At 45.3% G+C, this 14,112-nt stretch overlaps 2 protein-coding genes across 2 annotated transcripts in view; one reads left to right on the top strand and one right to left on the bottom strand.

Annotated features, from left to right (window-relative positions):
• LOC119440113 (juvenile hormone acid O-methyltransferase) overlaps nucleotides 1-14,112 on the top strand; it is a 63,436-nt gene that overhangs the window by 17,686 nt on the left and 31,638 nt on the right. The window lies entirely within an intron of this gene.
• Nucleotides 10,691-13,893, bottom strand: LOC125943442 (uncharacterized). Its single transcript, XM_049662763.1, has 2 exons — nucleotides 13,719-13,893; nucleotides 10,691-11,625 (listed from the first exon to the last, which is right to left on the bottom strand). Exons 1-2 carry the CDS (start codon nucleotides 13,891-13,893, stop codon nucleotides 10,691-10,693), a joined length of 1,110 nt encoding a protein of 369 aa, XP_049518720.1.

The raw sequence follows: 14,112 nt of genomic DNA, 5'->3' as shown, positions 1-14,112 counted from the left end.
ACTGTATACCACTTTAAATGTTAGTTTTCATTTGTTAATTTGTAATTACCTGCCCATGCATATTTTAGCTAACATATACTGAGGTACTTTTAGTATACGTTGCTTTATTACTCTTTTGTTATTTTTTCTTTCTAGTGATGTAATCGCACCTCTCCATAATGCCTCTTTCCCTGAGGGTGTACTAAACAAATAAATAAATAAATGAAGTGTGTTGTCATAGTATTGACGAAGCAGCAAATCTTGCGTGGTCTGTCAGTCAGCATAGATAGCATAGATGGTAATGTGTGTGGCTAGAAGTTAGTTTGGCTAATTTGTCAATTACCTGCCCATACATATTTTTAGCTAACATATACTGAGGTACTTTTAGTATACGTTGCTTTATTACTCCTTTGTCATTTTTCTTTTTGCTGATTTAATCGCACCTAATATTCTTAGGTGGATATTATACTACTGCGCACAAGACCGACATGACGTGTTGCGAAAGGGTGTATACATAGCTGTTATTTCGTGAAATTGGCTCACAAAATGTTCCAGGTAATCGCAGAGGTTCTGTCCTGAGCTGCCAAAAATAGCGAGCCATTAAAATCTACCAGCGCATCTGACGCAACCTTCTATTTCAAGGCACTACTCCGGTAACATATAATCTGTTTTTGAAGCACGTGTAGTGCCGCCAAAGTATTTTTTAGAGCCAGAAAACGCATCACATACACCGTCATGCCGAGATATATAGTCATTGAGAGACGGCTCTGCCTGAGAAGGATATGGCTCAGACAGCAAGCAATATCCCCCAGCATGCACTGATGTCGTGGTTTTAAGCGTATAATAATAGAAAAGTCAATTTTCAGCAGATGGTGCGATTCTCCGGGACAGGTCAATTTGGCGTGCACTGCGCGCAGCACAATTTGTCAGACTTCAAGCCGCCTCTGTTCTCAGCCTATATCCCAGGAACTTTCGTCTTCATTGCAGCATTTGTAGTCTCGTAAGTCTCGTATATCTAGTAATATTGTTGTCTCAAGTAATAGAAGAAATTACAGAGTACTCGAGTCTGTGTCAGTAAGGTTCCTATGCAGCTCGGCCGAAATTTCACGATTTACAACAATTCAAGGGAGAAATCAGTTGATGTAATTTGTGCGTAAATACGTGTTTGTGCGCGCTCGCGGGCTCGTGGGCGGGCGCCCGTGCGTTTATTTTTGGGCTGATTACACAGCAAAACCGTATTTTACCAAATATCGGTGTATCTCGTTTGTGATATTCAGGTACAACCATACGGGGGATATTACGCGGCTTATCACCTCTGCAAGGCAGAACAAAATTCATAAAAACATGTGTGTCGTCTTCTCACAATACACTTAAAGAAACGTCAGTGATACTAGGTGACCGCTCCAAAAAGCAGGATTGCATATCACCTGTATACGACCTTCTTTGTTCCAAGCCTCGTTGTGGCGATAACGCTTGAGTTGGCTATGATAGCAAGATAAATACTGCTTGCTTTTCAGGTGGAAGGCAGTAAGCGATTTTCAAGCAGCAAGAAGCTGAACAGGAACCTCGTCGAGTCATAGTAAAAAGGTAAATGTTTTGTTTATGGCACTTGGCTTTCTTAGAATTCTATTCGGTAAATTCCTCGTTGGTGTCAGCTATTCTCCTCGCACGGGCAGGGTACGTCGGACCGACTTTTTCGCGCCTGCGGCGCTCGTGCTGCATCATACATGCCGCATTATACCTTTTCCCCGCGTTACGTCGCCCTACCTTCAAAAATAAGCTCACTGATTTTCCTGGGCCCGCAGCTAGTCGGGGCCGCAGTAGAGACCGGGCCTGCTCGACTGGAGCAGTAGCTTCGCTCCTGCCCGGCTTTTCCTTTGGTGCTATCCGTGACTTTTAAAAACATTTTAAATCGAAGGGGAACATTATAAATGCTTTTCAAAAGTCACGGAGAGCACCAAACTAAAAGCCTGGCAGGAGCGAAGATACAGCTAGAGCAGAGCAGGCCCGGTCTCTACTACGGCCCCTACTGCTGCCCCTGGAAAATCAGTGAGTTTATATTTGAAGGTAGAGCGCCGTAAGACAGAAGAAAGTTATAATACGGCATGAATGATACAGAATCCCCGCCCGTGCGAGGTGAATAGGTGACGCCAACGAGGAATCTACCGAGAATTCTTAGCTATAGCAGGACATTTAGTCAAGGTTTTACATGAACAGTGCGACAAGATTTGTATTACAATGTCTCCTTTGGCAAATTACGACGACTTTACCGTATCGGATATGTTTGTTTGTAAGCTCGGTTTCTAGCCTCTTTCCTGAATCGATCCCACGGGTAGTGCACTCTAAAAATTGACAAAACGAATCATGACGTTGAGCCATATACTTTATTCTGAGAGCCACGCTGTTGATGACAATGATGATAAGGGTAACAATAATGACGATGTATATGATGATGGCGATAATGGTAATGATTATGATGATGAAAAAGTTGGAAGGCAGTTCAACCGCCAGTTAACGTGGACGGAACCTTCTCGCTCCAGCGCTGTTATCGCAAACTATAAGGTTCATACATCGAATTCTCCATCCCAAATCACCCAGAAAGCATTCTCTTTCATCGAATTCGCTAGAGTGTGACTCTTCTTGGAATTTTTTGTGAGATTGAAAGAATTTATAGATTTTTCCCACCAAGATCACACTAATTACGGAAAGATGGCTTCCTCTTTTTGCGCATTTAAACTTTGGAACAGTCTATCATATGCCATTAAATTGTCATCTACCTTGTATTCATTTACATACCGAGTTAAGAATTATTTGCTGTCTGATTAGATTTGTATAACGTTATTTTGCTAATTTGTGGCAGTGTAATCAGCTATGATTGTGTATGTTTCCTCTTCCATCGCTTATTTGTGTGTGTCCTCACTCAGTTTCTTGCTTATTTTTTGCTTATTCCATTTTTTGCTTCCCTCCTCTGTATTCCGCTTTATTTTTTTATAGCAATTGATCAAAGGTCCCAGAGCAGTCTATGACTTTGGGACCCTTGTCTGTATATCATTTCTTGTAACATTGTATGAACGAATAATAAACTGAATGGTATGTCTTGCGTAGGAACAAGGTATGCCATATGCCCAACAAGCATTCATATTCATGCGCGGTCGTTCGCAATTTGACTTGAAACAAATATCGTAAATTAACGGAGAACGCCTGCGTTCATATAAATATCTTAGGCACTGTTCGAAAAAAAAGTGATTCGGATTGTCTGCAATGAACTTTTGAGAAATACCTTGCCGAAATAACATCTAATCTGCGCAGCTGATTTAATGAAAAACTTCGTGCTACCGACCTATTACTGCTTGCTGAGATCCCTATGAACGTATAAAATTGACATTTATATGCAGGCGAGCACTAGGCCATATATCCTCGGGTCGCCTTTTAAAGATATCTTGAATAAAACAGAGGATTTGAGTAGTAGCAGAGGATTTGAAGGGGCACCTTGCGCCGAAGAAATTCTGCGTTACTGCGCTTATCATAGCGCCAATTACGCGTATACCTTAATCCCTTGACAATGGTAATCGAGCTAACAGAATGATAAATCTAGTTAACACGGGGGTTTATCGAAACCCTGAGGGGCCATGAGGAGCTTTGCACTCCTAAACCACTTCCGGTACATTAGACATGTTTTTCGCGGGTCCTATTCTAATTCTTTTTATAAGACGCTTAACATTTCACAAGTGCTGTTTGTGGACAAGATACATCTGTTGCACGGGTACGTGCGAACGAGTACTTCGGCAACCACAATCAATAATGTGAATGACGACCTAATGAATTGTAGCGCATACTCACTGTGGAAGATCGGCCGTGTATTGAGCGGCGTAAACTCGAAAATCTGAGCGACCTTGAAGCGCCACTACTGAGTATTACCTCCCCACGTGTGAAGAAAAATGATCATGGTTTATATGACGTCTGAAGTACAGAAGAAATGTACTAAGACGATGACATTTTATTCCGACATTTCATTTATGTGGGCTTCTATTTGCACAAGTGGTGTTCCGAGTAGCTCTGTCGTAGACAAAAGACGGCGCACTGGTGATAAAATATATCTGATGTCACTTTCACGAAGCGTTGCATGCAGCAGTTTCCATCAACTGTCTGTGGAAACATCAAAAACTGCCTGGTTCGAAAGCGACGGTCAGAATTCCATTCTATTTCAAATTTTGCCGAACATATAACCTAGTGTCCCACTAAATGTTGGCTGCTCTATCGAAACAGTAACACACAGGCTGTGTGTAGGCGGTCCGTACAAAAAGTGTTTTCTACATAAAGTAAGCTAAGCCAAAAGTGTTCCGTGCTCTTGGTTAGACTCAGAATATTTTCAGCACCTTTTGCCGCAGTGCCCTAAGTATGCTTCACGCCGGAAAAAAAAAAGCTGAGTGATAAATCACGTGCTCTGCATTGAAGACCACTGCCATCTGCAAAACTTATAGGCCACGGCGAAATATTAAACTAGAAAATCATGCAGTTAGTGCCTTAAAATATTTCTCGAAAGTTAAAAGAATCGCTCAAAATTACTAGAGAGGCGTGCAGTCTGCGTGAATCATTCTGTCGTGCACATTCCTGCATAAAATATTGCTTACTCGAACCTAATGGGAACCTGAGCGTAACTATGCTACAACTTTATTCAGGCTAAAGCCTTAGGTGGCTATGTTGGCGGTACCCTTGCAGTGATCTTGGCGAAACAGTGCCGGGAAGAAAAAATGGCCGACGCCGCAAAGAGTAATAACACGTCTAGAATGCTCGGATTGACGTCTCATTTCCGAGGGAGGTTCCTGTTAACAAAGGAAAAAATAATGTTCGTTATATTCTCGGAGTCGTTTGCAGGCCTCCTAACACTTCCGTTGACGTCCTAATTAACCTGAAAGAATATCTACAGCACTATATCAAATCGAATGATAGGCTAGCTTTGACTGGTTATTTTAATCTAGCCAACATAAATTCGACTACTTTCTCGTATACCACTAACACTATTCAACAACTATGCTTTATATTTTCCTTGCACTTGACCTCTCACAAGTAGTCAAAGACTTTACTAGAGTTCATAATTGGCTCAGGTTCTACTCTTGATTTATTTTTCCTAAATGCTACTATTAAAGAAAGAGTGCATTGCAATGTAACGACTGGAATTTCTGATCACCAAGCTGTCATACTGGCCTTGATTAACGCAAAATGTAGCCACGAAGATATTATCCATTTTTTCCTAACTTCTCTCGTGCTCACGATGAATCAATTATTTATATGCTATACCTTCATTATGACAGCTTCAGAACTTTTAATGGCTATGTGAATGACATTTGGCACTTTTTCAAAAACATTGTTTCTGACTGCATTGAACGCTTTGTCCCGAAAATTGCTAAACAGACTCCAAGATGTAAACCGTGGATTACACGAGAGACATTACGCTCACAACGAAAAGAAAAAAAAACGAAAAAAAATTAAGAGTAGGAAGCTGTTCTCGGACAAGCATTGGTGATCAATCAGAAAAAATAAAGCAGCTGATTGCCCGGGAAAATAAAGGTACCATTCTACAGAGTTTCCCCCCTTCATTAAAACATCCCCAGAAAAATTCCGGAGGAAAATAACGCAAGAAAAGTGATCAAACGATACATTTACCGTAGATAGCAAGAGTGAGCGTGCTTTGGTGTAAACGGCTTTAATGATTACTTCAAATCGGTATTTACGCAGGATGATGGTTTCTTCCTAACTATATCACGAATTTACCTTCAATCCTGATGTTTTGATTTCCGAGGCAGGTGTTCTTGATGTTAAAAATCTCATGCGCCAGATAATTCCCACTGCTTTCCTGAAACGTTATTCAGGGTGGTGTTCAAAATACTCATGCATCCTGTTCAGCAGGTCAGTAAGTGAAGGCTCATTACCGGATCACTGAAGAACGGCCAGAATCAAGCCAATTAATAAATCTGGAGACAGAACAACTATTCAAAATTACCGTCCGATATCATTAACCGCAACAGCATGCAAAATCTTAGAACATATTATTCATAAACATATAGCGGACTCTCTTGAGCAAAATAACTTTCTAACCAATGCACAGCATGGTTTTAGACGAGAATATTCAACTAATAATCAGCTAGTCCAAACCATACATGACTTTGCAGCGGCAGTAAACGAAGGTAATCAGACTAACGCTATATTTACGTATTAAAAAAAGCATTCGGAGAAAGTTTCGCATAATAAACTTCTTCATAAACTAGGTAATGTAATAAAAAACGGCAAACTACTGACATGGATTTCAGCTTACCTCAAAAACCGTCGCCCGTTTGTGGTATTAAATAATTCTTCTTTCTCTACAGTTTCTGTTGATTTTGGCATTCCCCAGGGATACATACTTGGGCCGCTTCTTTTCTTGATTTTTATCAATGACATTGTCTGCAATATCTCGGTTTTTATCTGATTGTACGCAAACGGTTGTGTGCTGTAAGAAAATATTAACACTACTGCGGATCAAGCCCGGTGAAACAACGATTTTGCTAAAGTAATATCTTCGTGTGACAAATGGCAAATGTGTGTTTATTACGATAAAACAGTGTTCATGCGCATAACACAGAAACGGAAGCCTCTCCTATTTAACTATACCGCTAATAATAGTGATCTTTTTGAAGTGAACAGCTGCAAGTACCTAGAGCTTCGGATCTGTAAAAGACCTCTCCTGGTTAGAACATGTGGATAACGTCGCCGCTAACGCCCTCCGCCAACTATTTTTCCTTCGACGTGCTGTGAAGCTCACGCCTCCCAGTGTACGTTTTCTAACATACATGTTAGAATATGCTGTCATAATGAGAGATTCATTCACTAAAACTAACACTGCTAAATTAGACAGAGTTCAAAAGAAAGCAGTACGGCTTATTTATACCTCATATGGCCGTTCATCTATCACTCATCTACTTAATCAAAGTTGTTTGCTTCCAGTCTCTCATAGAAACCGCATCTGTCGTTTAAAATATCTAAGACAACGGCACGATTTTACAGTCACACCATTAAACGCAAGACTTAACTCCTATAAGAATTCTTATTTTCCCAGAACGATTACAGATTGGAATAATCTTACTAATGATGCAGTATCACAAACGTCACTAGAATTGTTCGAAAGCTACCCTTAATTTCTTAACATCATTTGTACTACATTATATCCTTGTGTTGCATTTGTGCCTTATATTTTTGCATTTCTGTGCCTTGATCTTGACTTATGATTTATTTATGAATTGATTTATGATTACTCTTGGAATTATATTTGCTGTTTCAAATGGCTCTTTACTTGCATATCGTATGTTCACCCTCCTAAGGTCTTGTATCAGATCGCAGTATCAATAAATGAAAGAAAAATCACTATAAATGTGGTGATGGAATTGTTGCACCAGGGGAAATTTTGTCGTTGTCGTACAACTCGCTCTGCATTTGTCTATATTACTTGTTTACCAAGTTTTACAACAATGTAGACTCCTAAAATTTTTAATTGAATATTTACGCATGACTGAAATGAAAAAGCTGAATAATCGCCGGAATCGTTTAGAATCAGATTTTTTAAATAATTTTAGCCTAGGTCGTTGATTCTGTGTCGACCAGCTGCCTTGCGCGAATACACGTTCTAGTCCATTCGACGCACAAGTGTTTCGAACTTCGTTTCCTGCATGCAGCCTCGGGCTGCACACGTGTGCGTAGTTCTAGGTACTGCGGACGGTTGACTCTCCGCCTGTCAGAGGACAGCTGCGGCTCCCCGCCATTGCGTTCCTCGCAGCCTCGAAAAGCCCTGCCCGACGCCGCCTGAAGTATGAAATACGTGAAGTATGAAATCTGACAACATCGCTTTTCCAGGGAACTGTTCTGTTACAAGGCCTGCCCGCATATTCTTCTTATCGGTCAAGAGGTCGTAGACCAGCAGCAACTGAGAACGTTATCGCCTGTGTCTCTTCTGTGCACTTAAGATTGCGAAATATTGCGGCGTACTGGAACGACAACGCTGATAGAAATAAGCGTTGCTGGGAACGCTTCTAATACCGTTTTTCTTTTTTAACGGCGCATTTATGCCTCTCTGTACATATTTATTATTCGTAACTTGATGCCGTAGGCACTATAAGAAGGAGTGATAGAAGATAATATCAAAAGAAGAAAGAAAGAAAGGCGAATCAGCAGCGTCTCGCATCGAAGAAAGACCATCTTGGGCACAACACTATCCCATGGGGTATGTTTAGACTGCACAACTTTCGGGATCGGCCCATATGTTTCACTAAGTAAAATCAAACTTACAGTTTCCGTCATGCTCGCGCAGTTTGAAAGAACGCATGTAGTAGGTTCATTCCTGCTTTTGCGGCAATTACGCATTATTAGTGCTCCGTACATTGCTCTTCGCTAACTTGGTGAGTATGTCTTGTTCCAGGTTTCATTTTGACGCCGTTTTTTGTTATCCTACCTGTACTAGAATACATGAAAGCGTCTACTTTGACGATAAGAAGTGACCAGAAACACAGATCCCACGAACTCAAAATCAATCTGAAGTCTCCAAAGAAGACCTTGTCTTCAAAATGCAGAATTGGCGGGGCAATTAGCGGTCTAAAGCTTGACAAACGCGAAAATAGTTCCAGTCGATACACGTGTGGGGCAGAAAATAATCCTGACACAGGTTTATAATATAAGACACAAACAGAGAGAGAAATAACCTTTTATTTTCTGAAACGGTAACCCGAGTCAGGACCCGGTTCACCCTAGGTGGGAGGATTCCTTATTCCAGGAACCCTCTGGCTTGGGCGGCCTCCTTGGCCAAGGCGACAAGACTGCGTTGGTCGTCCAGGCCTTCAGAGGAAAGCTTCGCCTCCCACGTTGCAGTTGTGGTATTGAAGTGCGCTGAGTTGGGGTGCTCGTGTTGTCTTGTGTCGTCTTGTTGAGCTTGTGAGCTGGGGTCTGGGGATGTCACGCAGTGGGCAATTCAGGACGATGTGGTGCAGGGTGTCTGGGACGTTACAGTGGGTGCATGTGTACGAGTACTGCGTAGGATAGAGCATGTGCATAGCGGCGGAGGATGGCTCCTTCCTCTTTGCTCAGCTTCTTGTGTGGTGATGGGTACGTTCTTCTGCTGAGTCGGTGGTGTTGTAGAAGCTCCGAGTACTTTTGGGGCGATGTCATGAACGTTGGTGGCCGGCCTAGTGTGGGATGGCAAGAAAGCCCGACTGGTATGCTCGCGGGCAGCGGCGTGTGCCGCCTTATTTACTGTCATGACCTGATGGCCTCGAATCGAGTTGATGTGGGTGTCGGGGAGCGAGACGCGTGCGATGTGGTTTTGAAGTATCTTGAGTGCGGTTTCTGATATGCGTCTTTTTTATAGTTGCGAGCTGCTGCTTGGGAATGAGTGAGGATTACGGCTACTTCAGGGCAAGTTGTTATCGCCAGAGCGATTGCCGTTTCCTGTGCAGTCTCGGTGGCTCTTGCCCGGATGCTGACAGCGGCGATTTCTTTGCCTTGCTGATTCGTGACACTTAACGCAAAGGCATTTCGTTTAATATAGCGGGTAGCATCGGTGTACCTCGTAGCAGGGTTTGTCGCGTATTTCTTGCTGAGTGCACGGATTCTGCTTTGCCGACGCTCCGTATGGTAAGTTGGATGCATACTGCGCGGTATGCGCCCAACGCTATATAATGCACTCACGGAGTGTGGGTGGAATTCTTGCTTTGTCGTCTGTTTCGGCAATGTAGTTTTTACTGTGGTTGAGGTAGCGTAAAACTTCACGTCTTGTGTGTGTGAGCTTGAGCGGCTCTAGCTGGCTGATTTTATCAGCCTCGGAGAGCTCTTCACACGTATTTGAAAGCCGAGCTTGAGGAGTTTCTCCGTTGATGCCGCGGGTGGGAGGGTCAAGGCTACTTTGATTGCCTTTCGAATGATGACATTCAGTTTCTTGATTTCAGCCGGCTTGAGTGTCAAGTGGGTGGTGCTGTAGGTGAAACGGCTAGTTAGGAGAGCTTGAATTCTCCTTAGCGTGTCTTCCTCCTTAAGTCCGCTTCTGTGGTTTGTTATCCTCTTGACGAGGTGCGCAACTTGGGACAGTGTGCGTTGGAGACGCGGGAGAGTGGCCGCTCCTTATCCGTTCTTGTGGACGTGCAGACCGAGTACGCAAACGGAGTCGACTGTAGGGATTTTGGTTTGGTTGAGGGAGACGCTAGAATCGGGTTCGATATAGTTGGGCGGTCGTCCTCGCGTCCGCGCTCTGAACACGAGAAGCTCCGACTTTTCGGCTGCGCATTGGAGACCGCAGTCTTGGAGGTAGCTTTCGATGGTATCGATGGCTTCTTGTAGACTGCGTTCCTGTTGTCCAGTAGTAGGTGCTTTCGGTCCAGAGTGTGATGTCGTCGGCGTAAAGGGCATGACATAGGTCTGGGATGGCATTGAGTTGTTTTGGCAGCTTGATCTTTGCGATGTTGAAAAGGAGTGGTGAAATCACTGATCCATGTGGAGTTACTTTGTTGGGTAGCCGATATTTATCGCTGCGGAGATTGCAGACACCTACTGTTGCTGTTCGGTGTGTCAAAAAGCTGCTGATGTAGTTATAGATCCGGGCTCCACAGCCTGTATCTTCGAGGTTGCGGAGGATGGCTTCGTGACTTACGTTGTCGAATGCGCCCTTTACGTCGATTGCCAGGATTGATGATTTGCGTCAATCAAGGTAGTCAAGCAGGAGGAGAAGGGGTATTACCTGAGTGGACAAATGCTGTCGGAATCCGAACATGGTGTGCGGGAAGTATCCGTTGTCCTCGAGGTATGGGGATAACCGGTCGTGAACGATGTGCTTGAGGAGTTGCCCACGCAGGACGTGAGGGAGATGGGACGGGGGTTTTCGATGCCAAGGGGTCTTGTTGGGTTTGGGGATCATGGTGACCTCCGAATGCTTCCAGGCTGCTGGTAGGTCTCCCTCTTCCCAGCAGTCGTTGTAGTACTGGAGCAGTGCTGTTGCGACCGATTCCGGGAGGTTGCTTAGGAGCTTATTAGCGATTCTGTCCTTGCCGGTACTAGTGTTTCTAGTGAGTTTGGCTAAGGCTGCGTGGAGCTCTGCTTGCGTGAATGGTCGATCAAGGTCTGGGTTTGGTGCGCCGTCGTACGCCTTGCCGCACGCCGATGAAGTGGGCTTGTCACTGCGAAGTTTCTGCTGAAGTTCACGAAGGAGATCGTGCTCCAATCCAGTGTGGTTGTGGATTAGTCTGCGCAGATCTTGCCGTTGTGTTTTGGTGCGGTCGGTAGCTAACAGAGCGCGTAGGAAGTGCCAGGTTTTCTTGATGCTGAGTGTTCCTTGTAGGTTGTCACAAAAGGTGTGCCAATTTTGCCTGATAACTTGCTCCGTGTTATCTTGGGCCTGTATGGTGAGAAGGGCGATTCGTTGCTTAAGTTTTCTATTGAGTTTCTCCCTCTTCCACCTCCTCAGGAGGCTTCTATTGGCCTCCCAGAGATGAAGGAGATGCGGGTCGAATGCAGGGCTGTTGGTGCTTATATGGATGTTCTTGTGCTGTTCTGCGGTGATGAGAAGGCCCTTGAGCCAATGGTCGATGTCGTCGATGGCTGTGTTGCCGCCGAGGTTGTCTCTGAAGGACTTCCAGTCTGTTAGTCGGGCAACTCCAGTCTTGGTTTGTTTCTGGTTGTGGGCGATATCAAGTTGAATCGATGTGGTGGTCGCTTCCGAGCGCCTCCGAGAGTCGGCCCCACTCGGCCCAAGGCACGTTCGATGTGAAGGTTAGGTCCGGGTTTTTGTCCCTGGAGACACTGTTTGCGACTCTCGTGGCCTGTAGCGGGTCGTTCCAGAGGGTCAGCCTGTGTTGTTGGGCAGTATCGTGTACGCGAGCTCCCTTCTTGATGGTATTTGGATAAGCCCATACTGTATATGGGGCGTTGAAGTCTCCCATGATGACAACTTGATGACATTTCGTGTGTTTCCTGAGTTCACGAATAAAGTAGTCGAATTCCGGAAGTTGGTCCCCAGGATGACTGTATATTCGCTTTGCTGCGTTTTTCTGTCTGGTAGGATCTCCACTATTGTGTGCTCGGTGGGGATATCTTCTATTTCTTTTTCTTGCGTTGTGAGAGTTTTCCTGGTTAGGATGGCTGTGCGTTTTGTTTGTCTATGAGCGGTGTATCTTTGAAGTCGAACGTTGCGGATGTTGGTTTCCTGTAACGCAATGACATCGGGGTGGTCCTGTTTGACGCATTCTTGCACGCTTGCATAGCGGGGGCGGAAGGACCGACAGTTCCATTTCAAGATGCGCAGGGGGTTTTGTGGGCTCTTTGTTGTGGTTTTAGGTTTGCCATCATTAGGCTCTTCAGTTTGACAGGCCGAGTAACGGTTGGGTGAGACCGAGCGGGATGCATTGTGTCTGTTCGTGCAAGCCTTCTTTCTGCCCTGCTCGGTGGCGTTGAGAAGGCCGTCGAGGTAGGACATGCTGACGTAATTGTTCTTCGCGTGCACTATGAAGTTGTTGACCTGGGCTGTTAGGCCGGTCACCTGGCTTGTGAGAGTGGTTACTGGTTGTGAGAGCGAGGGAGGCGACTTGCGTGGTATGAGTTGCAATCTTCTCGAAGATAGGCTTGGTGATGTTTACGATCATGGCCAGGATGTTCTTTGTAAGACATCCTCGAAAGCCAGGAGGTGCTTCTGAACTCTAGCTTCGATCACGGCATCAACTGCCTCCGTGTTAGCGTTGTAGATGGCTGCTTGCTTGCATGTTCGCATTCTTTGCATCTTTGGAGTAGTCTGTCTATGATGCTTTGTAGATTTTGCAGTTTGCTCTCGAGGGTTCTTACGGCTACCGCTTCTACCGATTCGACGCTGGCGCTGCCGGAGCTGCCGACCACTTCGGCGTAATTCATGCGTTTTCGGGAACGCGGCCGCGACCGCGATCTTGATCGTGATCTTTACATGCGTCTGCTACTTCTTGTGGTGCTACTGGTGGTGTTGGAGGCGTATCCATTGGCAGCGCCAAGTTCAGGGCAGTCGTCGCGGTTAGAGCTCCATCGGCGCTCTCGTTCTTTGATCCTGTTTTGCCATTGCTGTCTTACTTGGTAAGGTGGTGGGTTAGGCTTGAGCTTTTTTTTGCAGTCTTTCCCGGCTGTTTCGTGTCCTTCTCCGCAAATCTTGCACGTGGGTTGACAGTCATGATTTGAGGGTTGGCTTGTTTTGCCACATCTGTAACAGAAATTTGGGGTTGGTTTTGGGCAGAACGTCTTGGCGATGTCCGAGGTTGCCACAGGTTCGGCAATATTGAACTGTCTTGCGGTAGGGCTTGCAACGGCAGTCACCGCTCTGATAAATTATGCTGTAGGGAACGTGTGGGCCCCAAAATAGATGACCGCCGCTATAGACTGTCCAAGCATGCGGGCGTTGAGGACTGTATAGCGCGCTGGCACTCGGATTCCATCTATTAGCTCCGCACTGCAGGTCCCAGGCGTGATGCCGTAGATAACGCCTTTGCTAACATCTTACGGTAGACGCGAGTTAGCTTTCACGTTGTAAACGCTGCCTCCCAGCTGTATGTTGGTGATCTTGGCCAAGTTTTGAGCGTAGGTCTTGTTGGCTGTACTTGCAATAATGAGGGTTTCTGCTTCTTCCGTTTGTATGCGGACGTTGTCGTGAAATTCTTTTTGCATTATACCACTGGCTCTTCCCACTGCGTGAGTGAATGCGATAAGTGGCCATTTGCCGAGTTCAAGGAGAGCTTGTGGGCGGTAGACGGTCTTGATGTCATCGAAAGGTAGGAGCGGCATTCTAGATTTCCGCGGCGGTGGCGGCCTGGCTTGCTGTTGTGTGGATTGGGTGACTGCGGGGGCTTTGATGCGCGTGGCTTCCTTGTTGACTTTCCTTTCCATGTCAGCCATGTGTAGTTGAGGTCTATAGTTCTGCCGCTGTTCTTGTCATAGGTCCAAGATCGCGTGACGTTCGCTAATTCCGCTGAGTCTGTTTGCATTGCGCTCGTTTCGTCTTGTCGTTCGCTTGACGTCGCGCCCGTCGCGGGTGTTTCTTGGCTCATCTCAAGTATTGGCTATCAGCCGCAGCGCCAGCGAGCATCGAGCCTCTTCCCAGGCGCGCAGTACACG

This window comes from Dermacentor silvarum, chromosome 2 (genome assembly GCF_013339745.2).
Source record: "Dermacentor silvarum isolate Dsil-2018 chromosome 2, BIME_Dsil_1.4, whole genome shotgun sequence".
Taxonomy (NCBI): Eukaryota; Metazoa; Arthropoda; class Arachnida; order Ixodida; family Ixodidae; genus Dermacentor; species Dermacentor silvarum.
The sequence above is the reverse complement of the archived record's forward strand: the minus strand, read 5'-3'. Positions and strand labels throughout refer to the sequence as shown.